The sequence below is a fragment of the Volvox carteri genome (assembly GCF_000143455.1).
Source record: "Volvox carteri f. nagariensis unplaced genomic scaffold VOLCAscaffold_9, whole genome shotgun sequence".
NCBI lineage: Eukaryota > Viridiplantae > Chlorophyta > Chlorophyceae > Chlamydomonadales > Volvocaceae > Volvox > Volvox carteri.
This window is the reverse complement of record NW_003307552.1, coordinates 856376-871327: the sequence shown is the minus strand read 5'-3', so window position 1 is coordinate 871327 and position 14952 is coordinate 856376. Positions and strand designations below refer to the sequence as shown.

The 14952-nt window shown below is 59.3% G+C and overlaps 4 protein-coding genes across 4 annotated transcripts in view; 1 reads left to right on the top strand and 3 right to left on the bottom strand.

Moving 5' to 3' along the window:
• VOLCADRAFT_88547 (uncharacterized protein) overlaps positions 1-3123 on the bottom strand; it is a gene marked incomplete at both ends in the record, with an annotated part of 3719 nt that extends 596 nt beyond the window's left edge. Inside the window, 4 exons of the mRNA XM_002948136.1 lie at positions 4-1619; positions 1759-2009; positions 2841-2917; positions 3060-3123. Of these exons, the coding sequence (XP_002948182.1) occupies positions 4-1619; positions 1759-2009; positions 2841-2917; positions 3060-3123 (2008 nt within the window). The remainder of the gene's footprint in view (positions 1-3; positions 1620-1758; positions 2010-2840; positions 2918-3059) is intronic.
• A 470-nt stretch (positions 3124-3593) lies between these two features.
• Positions 3594-7173, top strand: VOLCADRAFT_116759 (uncharacterized protein; the record flags this gene model as incomplete). The annotated part of the gene is made up of 7 exons (XM_002948272.1): positions 3594-3607; positions 3824-3910; positions 4295-4411; positions 4667-4763; positions 5290-5339; positions 5863-5980; positions 6220-7173. 7 exons carry the CDS (start codon positions 3594-3596, stop codon positions 7171-7173), a joined length of 1437 nt encoding a protein of 478 aa, XP_002948318.1.
• A 545-nt stretch (positions 7174-7718) lies between these two features.
• VOLCADRAFT_88545 (uncharacterized protein) lies at positions 7719-11086 on the bottom strand (the record flags this gene model as incomplete). The annotated part of the gene is made up of 6 exons (XM_002948135.1): positions 7719-7993; positions 8929-8992; positions 9749-9895; positions 10274-10435; positions 10802-10924; positions 11024-11086. 6 exons carry the CDS (start codon positions 11084-11086, stop codon positions 7719-7721), a joined length of 834 nt encoding a protein of 277 aa, XP_002948181.1.
• A 3392-nt stretch (positions 11087-14478) lies between these two features.
• Positions 14479-14952, bottom strand: part of VOLCADRAFT_88544 (uncharacterized protein) — a gene marked incomplete at both ends in the record, with an annotated part of 2952 nt that continues 2478 nt past the window's right edge. The window contains one exon of the mRNA XM_002948134.1: positions 14479-14643. Within this exon, the coding sequence (XP_002948180.1) occupies positions 14479-14643 (165 nt within the window). The remainder of the gene's footprint in view (positions 14644-14952) is intronic.

Sequence of the window (14952 nt, the reverse complement as noted above, 5' to 3'; positions counted from 1 at the left end):
CACCGTCGGCGTTCTCGTCATCATGGCTGCCGTCAATCTGCTTCTGCGCCGCCACCACCGCCACCGCGGCCACCATCTCCGCCAGCCTCGCCGCAAGCTGGTCCGCAGGGACGGGCATGCTCTGCAGCACCTCCGGCGGTAGTGGGAGGCCGTCAGCGCCGACGAGTACCGTACCGCCGCCGGCGTCAAACAGCCCAGCCGCAGCCAGATCTCCCACCGGCAGCATCTCCGTACCGCCGTCGTCATCCTCCGCCTCCGCCTCCGCCTCCGCGAGGTACATGCGCAGGTCCACACGCGGGTTAGGCGCCGCCTCGCGTGTACGGCCCGCCGAAGCACCGCGCACCGTCGGAACGGCGGGACCTGTGGACAAGTTGAGCCCCGAAAGCATGGCCCCTGTAGCGCTGGCGGAGCCGGACCGCATAAGGCCCCCCGAGTTGGGCCGCTGCTGCAACGGCACGGTCCCTGATCCTGGTCGAGCCAAGTTCCCCGACGACCCCCGGGCAGCTGCTGCCGACCCGGGCCGCACCAGCCCCGCTGATCCCGGCCGTGTCCCGCCGCTGCCGGATGCCGTACGCACCATCGTGACGGTGCCGGAGCGTTGCCCTTCCAGTTCCGATACGCGGCCGAGCGCCGTAACGGCAGCGGCGCCGCCCTGCGCTGGATCCGAAAACGGATCCAGAACTGACAACTCTCCGCGCGTTAAACTGCCCTCCGGGCTAATGGCGCTGACACCGACACCTACGGCGCTGACGCTGCTGTCCGTACCCACGCCGATGCCGGGTGCGACAGCGGACACGGCAACAGTGGTGGTGGTGGCGGTGGCAACACCGGCACCGCTGGCCAGGGCCGGCGCTGAGGCGGGGCGCATCTGGTGCTTCGGTGCGAGGCACATCTTGAGTGACTGCTGCAGCCTAGTCAGCTGGGACCTACCCAGCCGGGTATAAGCCCAACGAGGGTCGTTCGGACCCGGCATGGTGGTGTCCTCCGTCATGTCGGGAGCCGCGAAGCCCACCACCGTAGTCGGCTTGTGGTCCAACCCCTGACGAGCAGCCTCCGCCAGTGAGGTGGAGGAGAACCGCGGCCGCATGCCCGACCCCGATGCGCCCAACCCACCAGCCGCCGCGGCCGCTGCCGCTGCCGCCGCAGCCGCCGCGGTCCCAACGCCACGCTTGGCGGAGCCGGGACGGCTGGCGCCGCTCCCGCTGCCGCCGCCGGCGCCGCTGCTACCATGGCTAAAGGCATTACCGCCGTTGACCGCGGCCGCCGCCGCCATGGCGGCAATGTGTCTGGCCATGGTGGCTCTGGCCTTCCTCGCCTGCTCCTCCCAAATGTACTTGGCGTACGGGTCCGTGGGCAGCGTGTACTCGAACATGATCCTCCCGGAGTCCGTACGGCCCGCCCATATGGGGTCCGGCTGCTCCACCGCCATCACCCCCACGTCCACAGCATCCGGGACCCTGACGCCGCGGCGGGTGCCGGTGCCCGCAGACGCGGTGGAGGCGATGGCCGCGATGACGGGACCCAAGTCTCCGCCGCTGCCGCCGCCTTCGCCGCCGCCGGGCCCCGGGGCGCTCTGCGGCCGGCGGGGCTTGAAGCCGCCTACCCGGGGCAGCCTGTTCCTGCGGATAGGCGCGGGAGGGGGGAAAAGGGGAGGTGGAGGTGGCGGGCGAACAATGTATGACAACCCTAAGTCACAGGAGCACGCGGCGAGACGTCCGAGGAAGGTCACGAGCCTGCTGAGGGCTCCGCGCGACCCACCCCGAGGGGCTGGACGGTCCGGGTGCCGTACTCCCGCCGCCGGCGGTGCCAGGAGCCAGCGGCGGGCGCTGGTGGTTCCTTGCGCTGGGGCTGCCGTACGCCCTCCACGCCGCTGTGTTCACATTCACTGCGTTGGTTGTCGCCATGGCGGGGATTGTGATGCCGCGCGGTGCCGTGCTGGCGGCGGAGGCTGTAGCTGAGAGGGGAGCGCCAGGCGGCAGGGATCCACCGCCTACAAGCTGGGAAGATACCTGCCTCGTAAATTGGAGGTAGAGGGGGTGTAGAGGCAAAGGGGAGGGGTAAGGTTGGGGCGCGCGACAAGGTAGAGGCACATTGTCAAACCAATTCAGCTGTTGTGTTGGGCACGAGGTGCGGAGGCAGGGTGAGCGATGTGTGGTTTGGGGGAAGCGGAGGCAATGCGACAATATGGGTCTGAATAGCAGTGCATTTGGTTCTTTGGGTAGGTGTATGGATTTGGGAAGGAGGGGAGCTTGGGGGGGGGGAGGGCTCTGGGACAGTGTCGCGCGCTGGAGTTGCGCAGCAGGTGAACTGGCGGGCGAACTTTCGTTTGCGCGTGGGAAGCTTTGGTTGAGAAAACAAGTGATGTGAATTGTTTGCGCGCAATCCGTGGCCACAACAGGATAGGATAGCAAGTAGGACTGCGTAGTGTACGTATAGGCGGGTGAAGCCCGCACGGTGGGGGTTGCGGAGCGAGCCCGGCGTAACGCCGGAGTTGCCAAGGCGGGCCGCACAGACAAAATAGCATCTTACAGAAACATTAAAAAGCGGCTCATAATTATGGCAATAAACGCACCATCAGGCTCTTCCTCGAGGTGGTGTATGTATAATCGCCCTGAACAAGCTTCGGCCCAAAGCTATCCGCCTTCTGGCGGAAGGACGCCTGGCCATGTGGTATATCTCCAGGAGTTGAGCTGACACCAACGTATTGCTGTAGAACATGAAAAGACCAAGCTGGCGAAAGGTAAGAAATGACAGCCAACCCCTTGCCAGAAGCGGTAACAGCCGTTACATGTTGCGTTATAACTACGTAACTAAACCACTATTGATTTCAGTACGCTCACCTGGTAGCTTGCCCTGAGCAAGGCTGCCTGGGCGTTGTTCCGTGGCCCGGCGTCCGGCGGTATGAGATGGGCAGCCCCTAAGTTATCGGCGCAAGTAAATTATTTTGCGTTAGGAGCAGAGGCGTAAAATTGCTTGCTGCTGCAAGCCATGGGCGTTGAGCAGATGCTCCAAGGCCGCGGCCCTTAGGAAACGGCATTTACAAGCTATACAGCACCAACCTGCAATAACCGAGAGTCCTTCCAAGGAACGCCCGTGCCCTCGCCGGTGCACGTCCGTGGCCATGACAACGTCACACACACTAGCGAGTTTTTGAGATGATCAGCATGCCCTACCCTAGCATTTTGCAGCTTTCGTAAAAGGAACTGCTTACGCCTAATTTTCGAGGTGCTCGGTGTCAATCTCTGAGGAACACGCCCGTCGTACAACACAGAAAACTTAATGGCAGGCAGGCATGCACTAGGGCCTTGATCCCACTCAAAATTCTTGCAAAAATTGATTGTTTAATCCTTGGATGCGCTAAAAAGCCGGTTTGCAGAGGTTTTACACGATAAAACTTGGAGGCGGTTCACACCTATGCACCTGTTAGAGTTAGTAAACACAAGTCCCATTAAATGGGTGCGTAATCGCCCCATTGATGCGGGAAGCACGGAGAAATTGCCGTCCATTTCAAGGACCTAGCTTCGCACCTAGTTGTTAACGTTCAGTACACACCTTAGTAGATATCCGCTTCACTATCAACCAAATTTGCATAAATGCAAGACGTGCGGTGAGTTCTCCCTACCTTCGCATACTGCCTTTACGCCTCACACATCCGATCGCTCGCATCGTAGCGTATACAGAAATCCTCATCAAATACAGCACCTCTATTTTTATAATACCAACAGCACCACCCGGATAAAACTCTATTTTCATTCCTCAATGTCACCTCCCCGGCCGTCCTCCGAAACCGCTGAGTTTCGCTTGCCCTCCCGCGCCCACGCAGTAGCCCCCTTCCCAGGCGCTCCTCGGGCATTGTCGCGGTCGAGCAGTCTCAGCCCTCCCACGAGCTGCCCGGAACTCTAAGAACCAAGTAAGCGACCGGGCCCCACACGGAGGGGAAGTGGGGGAGGTGAACAGACAGGCATTAATTCACGAAATCTTAGAATCTTAGATTCCAAATAGCATAAGGCTCGTTGTCAATGGCGTTGCTGTACCGCTGGCACCGGGATGAGATGCGCTGCCAACCTGCCACACCACCTCTACTCGCACATGCGCACACCGGAGCCTTGGGCCTGCTGTTTTTCTCTTATGAAGGTGAAGTGCAGCCCGACAGCCGCGTATAAAGTCTTGAGAGCCCCCACACCCCTGAGCCCCCATCGGCAAGTCTTCACCCGTCTTTCCCGAAACACGTCCTGAATCGTGTCACGTCTGTGCACCCCCTCCCCCCTTTCGGCCCCCTTCCCCGTGTTCTCAGCCCGCTGCTATACCCGGGTGCGGTGTCGCCCGAGCGTCGCAAGCTGGCCGGTCGGTTGGTGGGTGGCACCCCGCACTGCCCGGAGCTGCAACCTCGGAGCCCCTTCACACCGCAGGGGTAAGGAGGGGGATGGGAGGAGAGTTAGGGGGGACAGGAGGAGGGGGATGGATAGGCCGGGCCGGTTTCGAAGCTGACGCCACCATCACCGCTGTACAGCCCCGAACCTGCCGCCTCCTGCACCTCAACCCACTTCACCGCACAGTGCCACCTCCGACCCCGCCAATCGGCAGGACTCCTGCACCTCCCCCTCATTCGCTCCCCGTTTCGCCTCGCCCCCGTTTCCCCCCTCCCTCTCCCACACACACCCCTCAGTGCCGCCATGGCGGGCCCCTGGCTCCCCTTCACCGCAGTGCCTCTGCCCCCCAAACTGGTGTTTGAAACCTGGTGGCATGAAAAGCCGCAACACCGGGTGAGTGTGGGTACCGGATTGCTTCCCCCTTCCTCTCCACGGGGCCCTCGCGCGTGCATGTATGTATGTACGTATGTATGTATGTATGATGTGTGAAACAGGGGGGTGTATCTTCGCCCGTGGCAACTACCCTGCGAAATCCTGCCTTCCCCGGTATTTCGGGGCACCCTCATCCAGTCACCCTAGTCAACTTCTCAGTGGATCGCTCAGGTTCCGCACCCACCACCAGCATCCAACGGAATCTGCCGAGTCGACAGCGGCACAACTCCATTCCTGTTCGGCTCGCAGGTTAACTTTATCCCAGGTCACCACCGTCCATCAACTAGGGGCGCAATGCCTTCCACCATCGGAAGGACTTTGACCCTAACGGGTATCGATCCCGGGATCTCCTGGGGGCAATGGTCGCGCCTTACCAGTGGTGCCAAACCCTGTATATATGTATGTATGTATGTCAGCATGTGCCCAACGTAACCCTGGAGTTCTCACGCCGCAACTCGCCCGCACGTGTCGACGGTCCAACCCCCAGGTCAATATGCACGTGACGTACGACACGCTGACTAGGCGGTGCCTGGCGGGGTGAGTTGAGCTCGTCTCGGGCGGGGCTGTGTGCGGATGAGGAGGGGGGGAGGGGGGGAGAGGGGATTGGAGAGGCAGGGTGAAGAGGTGGCAATCACCTGGGTTGCGACGGTTGCGATGCGATGTCGAGTGGCTTGGAATACCTCGGCTGCGTGACAACGTATCGGCTGCTGTTGTCGGAAGAGGCGGTGTGAGGGGACCTGTCAGGAGCAGTAGCAGGAGTAACAGTAGCGATATTATATGTCGTACTGGCAGCGGCGACAGCCCCCGGGGGCGGCCACGACACATCTCCACTTGAATACACCCCGGACAGCAACACCAACACCAACAGCAACACCAACAACACCAACACCAACAACACCAACACCAACAACACCAACACCAACAACACCAACACCAGCAACATCAACATCAACATCACCTCCACCGACGTGATGTCATACGGGCTCCCCTCCGAAGTGCAGCCCACCCGCCCAACTCCCACCTCCTGCCCCGTACCGTGCTGTGCTGCCCTGTACTGCAGTACGTACGTCTCTTTGGATATGGAGGTGGTCACCCCGTCTGGTCGCCCCGTCGACGAGTTCGACCTGCATGTGGGCGCGGAAGTGAGGGTGGCGGGGAGGAAGGTCACGTTGCGGAAGGTGGGTAGGGGGCGGCTGTGTCTGTCTGTAAGTGTGTATGTATGCGGGTGTGCGGGTGCGGGCAGGTGAGCGCTTGAGGACTTGCTGCCGGAGGCGAACAGGCATTTTGGAGGGAAAGGAGGATCATGAAATGGATGTCGTGCCTGTGTATTTACAAAGGTTTTCCGTACAGCCCATTCTCGCCTTCCCGTCCCGTCTTCACAAAACCCTCCCCCTTCCCCTCCCCCTTCCCCCTCCAGCCCCTCACGCTAGCCACACAGGTCTGGTTGGACCAGCAGGCTCGCGCCATGCTCGTCGCCAAGTACCGAATAGAGCAGGAACTGGACAAGTTCCGACCCGTGGTTCCCGTACCTGCACAGTACACGGAACCCAAGCGTGCAGAAACGCTGGACTTTGGGTCCCACCAACACATGCCAGCTGGCGGCCGGATTAACCTCCGCGCGCTGTACGACACGTTGCTACAGCTGGCCGAGCAGCTCCGCCAGCACCGCTGTCGGCTGCCGCCGCTGCCGGATTCGGTTTCGGAGCGCGTTGTGGCGGCGGCGACTTCGGCGGCGGGGCCGCCTGATTGGTCGCCCGAACGGCGGGAGGCGGAGCGCCGAGAGGCTGAGGCGCGGCAGCGGGAGTTGTTGGAGTTGTCTGTTTCGGTTGATGACTCGGATTGGCGTAACGACCTAACCCACTGGCTGGATTCCATTCCTCTGGCGGCGTCGTGCTGCTCGCGGTACGCCGCTGCTTCTGACGGTGGCAAGGGCGGCAACAAGGAGCATCATCAACATCATCATCATCACCATCACCATCGTGGTGGTGGTGGAGGAGGAGGAGGAGGAGGAGGGCACCGCAGCGGGCGGCACAGCGCGGCGGATGTGCTGGCGGGCACCGGTGCGGCTGGCGGTGGGGCCGGCGGCGGCGGTGGCGGCGGCAATGGCTCAACGCTGGCGTTCAACTTGAGTGTGATTAACAAATTGGCGGCGATGACGTCCGTGGCGGCAGCGGCAGCGGGAATGGCAGGTAACAGCGGTGGCGGCAGCGGCAGCGGGCAGATGCAGAGCCCTGTGGCGGCGGCGGCGGCAAGGCTGTCCGCAGCGGGGGGAACTGGGGGTGCGCCGACGCCGCGGCCGGGAGCGCCACCGCCGATGGCGGCGGCGGCGGGAGCGGCGGTGGCGGTGGCGGTGGCCACACGGCAGCGATAGAGCTGGAGAAAGAGAATAGGACAACCGCACCGGAGAGGCGATGTGTTCTTTTCGATGTAGGAACGGGCGTTTTAGCCGTGACCGTAGTCCAGCCGTGACCGAGGTGGCTGCGTACGGCGGTTGCACGGCGTGATGTAAGGAAGGGGGAGGTGTTCACGGAGGTTTTGCGGTAATGAAAAAGTAAAGGCCGCCGTCGCGTTGTTGGCTGTGACAGCCAAGATTACGAGACAAGGCTTGTGTGTGTATGTATGTATGTATGTACGTCTACGAGCTGGGGCAGGTGTTCCAAGTTTTGTGGAAGTGGAATTGGGGAGGGGGCGAGGGGGAAAGGAACATGGAAAAGGCACGGAGTACTGCATTTGTGCGCGCGTACGTGCACCATTTAAAATTAGCCCTCGTCTACTGTATTGGCTGTATTGGCTTTAGCTAGGTAAGCAGGCCGTCAGGTCACTAGGATAATAGGTAGGTGGGTAAGGTAGGTAGGTAGGTAGGTGGTGTTACAGTTACAATTGTATCAAATTTTGGAATTTGGAGTTTGGGTGTGGTCACCAGCGCGGCAGCAGCCAGGTGAGGTAGGACGAGGGCGGGCGCTGGCAGGTGTCAAAGACGGGCAACACCGAGCGGCATCGCCTGCCAGATACACCCCAAGCAAACAGGGCGAACAGGGCCAAGCCAGGGGCACACGGGTAGTCCAGGTTCATGCAGTCGGGACGGGGGAAGATAGATGCCGTACATGAGCGGGAGCACATGCGCACACGCATACGCAGGCAGGGGTGTGTTGGGGTTCCAAATTGGCGAACGCGGGAGCTCGAGGTTCCACCTGGGGTGTGGGATGTGTAGAAGAAGTCGTACAGGTGGCGGGTTGGGTTGATGAGGTTGGACCGGGGGCTGTGAGGAAAACACCCAAAAGCGTCCTCCTCGTGTGTGTATGTATGTATATGTGTATGTTTTATGTGCTTGTTTGTTCTTTGTGTGCATTTATTTATCCGAGTGGCTAAGTCGATGTGGTGGAAGGTTGACGTTGCTTTTGGGCGGAGGGAGCTAAGTCCTTCATGTTTTGTGTGTATGCGTGTGTGTATGTATGTGTGTATGTATGTGTGTATGTATGTGTGTATGTATGTGTGTACCGTTCTATGTTAATGAGCTGTCCTGTTTTGGCGCCTTGGACCGATGTTGGCGGGAGTCAGGAGAGATTAGTCTAGAAGTGAGAGATGCATTACTGCTACCGCTCCCCTAACCGTTAGCAACACCGCATTACGCAATATCGTCACCGCCCCATCGGCGCCATCAGCCATCATTACCACTACCACCACCGCCAAAACGGCGTGTATGTCGTTCTTTGCGCCCTCCGCTCATCATCATTGTCATTCATGACTTTTTATTATTACGCATATCTGACCCAGCCGGGGCGATGTTGCCTCGACGTTTAGGTGTGGGGGGGTGTCATGTTACGGACGTGTATAATGTACCGATCCACGTCAGCAGCATGCACACGCGCGTGTGTTGATTCCTTCCGTATAGGGGTTCTTATTGACCTCGACCACTCGACGTTACCTGCCTCGACCGGACTCAGTGCACTGACATTCATGCATTCTTTGCTATTGACAAGCTACATGGAGGTGATGGTGGTGGTGCATCACGTAATACAAACCAAGTACAACTTGTAAGCATGTGTATGTATGTATGTATATATGTATGTATGTATGAGCTCTTGCCGTACATGGTCGCGGGCACGTGAGTCCGCAAGTACCTTACCTGTGAACCTGATGACAAGAGCCGTGAAGCGGCTGATACACGGCTTCATGCCCAGAGGCACCAACTACCCGGTTGCTAACCGCACCATGCAAGAGGAGATGCGAAGAAAGGAGGAGGGAACGAAAGGGGAAGGAATTTGTACGACCGTACCACTGCAGCATGTATGTGCGGATCCGTTGCTCTCTGGGAACACACGCGAATGCCAGCACCCAGCACCCAGTACCCGTGTCCTGTTGGCCGTCAGGTAGCCAGGAGAGCCCGCCTCCTCCCATCCACAGCAACCGAGCAACCTAATATGTAGAAGCTGTTAGTGCGGAGCTAAGCGGTGTTTGAGTGCACTGGACATTCGACATCATCATCACCATCCCCTGGATGGGATCTTCTATCTCGCGTTCGAACGGAGGGGGGCCCCCCGATCCCCTTGAGCACTTCTCCATTCCCACGTGGACACCATCACCCACCCCACCTGAACCCACCGCGGCTGCGGCTGCTTCTGCTTCATTTCCGTCTATGTACACCGCTACAGGGCTACACGCAGCACACCTACGGAAGGCTGGTGGCTCAAACGGCCTCACGACCCCACAGCCATTCACCAACAGCTCGCTCACTCGCTCTCACGCAACGCCGCAGCATGCGAATATTGGCCACGGCTGCTGCGTGGACGGACCATCCACACCACATATTTATGTCCTAATTGGACCGCCGCGGGCGGTGCGCTATGGACCTGCGCTGCGCTGCTTTACGAGATTCAAGTGGTTCCTAAGCACCATAGCACCAAATATGCGGCTCAGCCGCATGCTTCCATGCACCAGACTCTCACCATTACCGCCACCGCCACCACCATCACCACCATCACCACCGCCATACCGCCATTACCAGCCTCAACCCCAGCCCCCAGGCTCCCGGAGCCCACATCACAGGCGGAGCAGCATCCCCCCCCTGCCCGCCCGCATTCCCGCCCCGCCGCCTACAACGCGGGGGTAGCCCGGAGGTGACAAGCTCCCCCGGAGAGACCCCTCTCGTCGTGGCACCAATACACCGTGTCCTCGCTCACTCATTCCTCCATCATGGCCACACCCCCAGCAGCCCCCGGTGGAGTCGCACCCGGCATATCAACACGCTCCCCACCGTTGCCCCCGCCGCTTCCCCCTGATCCCCATGCCTCCGCCACTCCCATCCCCGCTTGCCCCTCCCCTTCCGCGCCGCCCCCTGCACCCCCCTGCCGCTCGCTGCCCGGCCCCCCGCCCCCCCTCGGGGCCCCCGCTTCCAATGCCGCTCCCCCTGTTGCTGCTGCTGCTCCTGCTCCTGCTGCCGGGCCTGATGGTACCGCCGCTGCTGCCCCCACCGCCGCCTCCAGCTCCGCCTGCATTGCGTCAAGGTGCATTCTCATGACCTGTAGCTTTTCCGTGTTGATGTGTGCTCGGGCCAGGCTGTGGTAGGCGTGTAGCTCCAGTCGATGGTCGCCACTGCTGGACTCCGCGCCCTCCTTCACCAGCTGGAGAGCCTCCTGGAGGCGGATGGAGGCAGGGGGTAGTAGAGGGAAGGGGGAAGGGGACGGAATGGCAAGCGGCGCAAGAATGGGTCACGGAGAGGTGGGCCCTCGTGTGGGGATTGAAGGGGAGGGAAGGGAAGAGAAGTGAGGGAAGCGAGTCGGGGAGCAGGAGACGAAGAAGGGAAATGGGGAAAGGCGGTGCCAGGGGCTGTGTAGGTGAAGGTGCCAGAGAAAACGTGGTCAGGAAAAGGGATTCGAGGTGCTGCGTGGCGCTGCGTGGGTGGGTGCTGTTGACGGTCCGCTTCGGCCATGGAAGGGTAGGCTGGGGATTCTAGGCAGGGGCTACTTTGCCTCTGTATGTGCGCGAGGGGGTGAACATACCGCGATTGTGTTCATGAAGGTGGTGCATAGCTGCTGCACGGGTCCTGCCAGCTCCGCCGTTCGACCCACACGGGAAAAGTGTTCCGTCACCTGTGCTGCGATTTGTACGCATGAAATGACTTTCTGCGCGGGGACAAAAGTCCGTGGGGGAGGTATCCTTGTCTGTCTGCAGTTGGGCTGGGTATGTACAGGCATCACTGGTGAATTTTCTGGGTGACGTACTTGCTCTATGAGCTGTAAGCGCTTGTAGTCCTCGGTTGGCTGGGGCGGGCTTATGCTGGACATAGTGACAGCCTTCCCTGCAACTCAAGCTATGGTTTTCCGTGCTTTGTGAAGAAGTTCTGCGTATTTCACAGGTCAACCTTGTAATCTATACGATACCTGGCATGCGTTAATGCACCATTTTGCCCCATTCCCCGCATAATACCGAATACCGTATGCTGTACGGCTCAGACCTTACGAGTCGCCCTGGTTAGTGCCTAATTCCGAAGTCTCTGTTTATTGATTTGAGAGGGTTGGTAAAGCACAGGGACTCTCCCTGTGCAGTTAACTCACCTTTCCCCTGTGGGGCCCCTACTGAGCACCTTGCAGCCATGGCTGGCTTGGGACTTTCTTCCGGGACTGCTCGTTGCTACGACTGGTACATGGATTACTTGAAGGTGTGGAAATACTACGATGGTCACAGGCTTCGCGCTCGCCGCTGTCATTTTACTAGCGCAAACAATTTTATGCAGTGCATGGACGAAAGCAAGGCACCTATGATTCAGCTGCGACGCGAAGAGTGCATGGAATGGCTGGAAGACTACAACGAATGCCTTCATCGGGACAAGGAGGTAAATGCACCGGTCTATTTAGCGCCTAAGCATTAAAATGCGCATGCTTCAAACGCTGCATCTCTTGTATGTATGCAGCGGACGCGGCGTCAGGTGATTGAGCGGGAGAGGCAACGGCAGCTAGCAGGCGGGTCCGGCAAGACAGCAGCCCACTGAGACAACAGCAACTCCGCTGGGAGCAGTTGGAACCTCAGGGGAAATTTGCTGTGGCTCGTGCACGTGCAACGGCTTATCCTGCGTGCGTATTTGTGCAGTGGCGGGGCAGTAGCGTGTAGGCAGGGTATTGTGTTAGCCTTGGGTTTGGCAACCGTAGCCGCTTTTTGGCCCCTTGGTGCCCGGGGAGCGCTTATATCCTTCGTCCCGTCTTGAGACTGCGGTCCTTTGTAACTACTGAGTGGGAAAGTGCTCCGGGCTTGGACCGGCAACGTGGAGGTGCAGGCACTTATGGCTTGCACCCATAGGTGCATGTGGCGGTTGACGTGTCGGTATGGTCGGTGTGTTTTTAAATGTGCTGCAGTGACTTTGCGTCGTCAGACAGGCAGTCAGCCAGGCAGGTGTGTAACCGCGGTGCAAGGACATCCGAACCAAAACTCCCGGTCATGCGCATCATGGCCCTCACAGCGCTGGTCGTCCGCCCCGTGCACGGTTGCGGAAAGCCTGCTTCGGGCGCGTTCACTGCTTTCTACGCATCCATTCAGTGAGGTATTCTGGCGATGGGGGGAGATAAAGCCAGTCCGGGCCAGTTTTACGTTGTCGCAGTGCTACCACATCCACTGCCATCATCACATGCAACCATTCACTCAAAACAGGCAAAGACTAGTTGGTTTCCTAGCAGAGCCCCTATCTCCCACCCCATGGCAGTTCCCTCATTCGAAACGGTGGTTTAACACTCACGCTGGCGGGAATCGACAAGCTAGATGTCCGTTTTAGCTGCCTCGACAACTCGACAACACGGACAACATGTCCCCAAATATATTTTATTAGAATTGGTTCCCCTTCCGTATTGTGCAATCCGTACTCCCGGAGTGGATCATCCTCCTCCTAAAGTCGGTGTAGCCGGAATGCTAATGCAGCGCCAGCAGTCGCCTGGCCGTAAGCGTCATGCCCCATCCTTGGCGCGCAGCCGGTCGTGGAGCCGCCAGAAAACGCGCGCCGCAGGAGGGGATTAAAAGGCGACGTTAAGGCATTTGTCCGTGACTAGCCGTAAATGCTGTACTCGTTTCGCTCCCAGGAGAGCTTGCACTTCGGCATGGTTGCTCACTAGGGAGGTCCTCAAAGAGATGTTCTGGGGAAGGGGCGCTGGTATGACTTCATACTGTTTGCGTGGGTGGCAGTGGCTGCGAGCGGGAGTGGGCGCGGGTATTGGAGTGAGGAAGGGCAGCTGCTACAGTGCCAACGGCTGAGTGGTTTGCATGGATAAGCATGGACAGTGGCATCAAATCCGGAGACCGGGAAATCCGGATTTATGTCTGGATTTCACGGACCACCTCACGCTACCTACGTCTGTGCTATGTACCTTCTCGGGTGGCACACGGACTCTCGCTTCTTTGTAAATGCCAACAAGAGGCAGAACCATTCCCCTTGCATCCTGGGACTACCCACCCACCACTTGCCCGGCTTCACACCTTGGGACCCGGAGAGAGCTGACACTACCAGTCCTCAAGCTGTCCGGCATGAAGCGACAGATACATCGTGACCGCGCCAACCCGACCACAGCCTCACCCACCCATCCTGATTACCCCGCCGGACCTCTTCCGTAAGTACACACAAACATACATATATGGATACAAATGCATTTCAATGCCCTTCCATTTCACTCCAGCCTGCGCACAGCCGCCATGAGCATCTCCTATGAAAGCTTGTGGCCATAATCCAACAGCTCCAGACCGCGTGGAGCATCCCGCGGTAGTCGCTAGGTTAACAAGGCAATAGCGGGCTCACCATCCAAGAATTAGAACTTAGAGGATTATCGTTCCCCGAAGGAGCGGTCGGGTCCGAAGAAGCTCTCACTCTCATCTCTCTGTGCCTTCCCCTTCCCTCCTTCCCTCCCTACGTCTCTCTCCGAGCCGCTCTTCGTTGATAGACAGAATCCGGATCGAACGGCAAAGCCGCTCAGGCTCCCGACACTTCCAATTCTTCAGCGCGCGGCACTGCCACAGCCCCCTCCACACGAGATTTCGAATAACGAACATTTCACTGCACTCGCTCTCCCTCCCGCCTTCCCTCCTGGCACCCAAGAGCAGCATCCTGTCCACCTTGACGATGCTAGTGCCGTGGGTACAAAGCACACAACGCCCTAGCAGCTCTGTAAGCACCAGCTGACCAGCGCTCCCCAGCGGGCCACTACCCAGAACAGTCATCCTTCCCCTTTTTTCCCCCTCACGAAACAACTCTTAAATATCGGTACCACGGAAGAAACCCAAACATGCACTCAGCTTCCTCTCTGCCCCCATCCATGTACGACAGACGTATGACACCACTCAAACTGGCATACTCCCCCCTGCCTTGCAGTGGAGTTAAGACTGGTCAGGATGTAACCAAAAGAAATAAGGCCACAGCGCATCAGGATAAACAATGCACATCAGGTTGCGAGCTGCACTCCCTACCAACTTACGGGGAGCTGCTGATACGGCTGTTTGCTAAGCGGCTGCTTCCATTGGATATCACGCAAGGAATGCTCATGTCCTGCTGCGGAAGGGCGTTGCCCCCTGCATTCATGCCTGCCTACTTGACTGAAGCCGCTTCATTGCCTATCGCAGCAACTGGCTTCAGCTTAAAAAGGGGGCGGACGGACGGGGGTGCCGAAGGGGAAAGGAAAGGGTTGCACCGCTGTCATTCCTATCCTCAGGCCTCCTCTATTTGCGGCAGGTTCATGATGTGGAAGACGGCCTCCCTCGCTGTGAGGTTGTTGTCCAGGACCTGGGCCACCGCGGTTAGCACTGGTAGGGATACCCGGTACTTGCGGGCCAGACCCACCACCACACCGGCAGTGGCGACACCCTCCGCCACCTGCACGGCGTGACCACACACACACACAGAGGAGTTGCTCGATTCCATGCACATCCGAACAGTGCCTTCACGAACTGCACGGAGAGAACCGGCAAGCGGCACGGCCACTCGGCGCGAGCCCAGATCGGGGACGGAGGGGACCCACGGGTGCGCAAAAATGCACCCGACTACTGAATTCGCTGTCTGCTCTCTAGCTAGCTCGGCAGCCGGTTGCGTGGTTCCGTTCCCAGCTACACGGGTGATAGATCACACCTTGGTCCCCCCTTTTCCCCAGTGCCCCCTGGAAGCACCTACTACGGGTTCCATCGG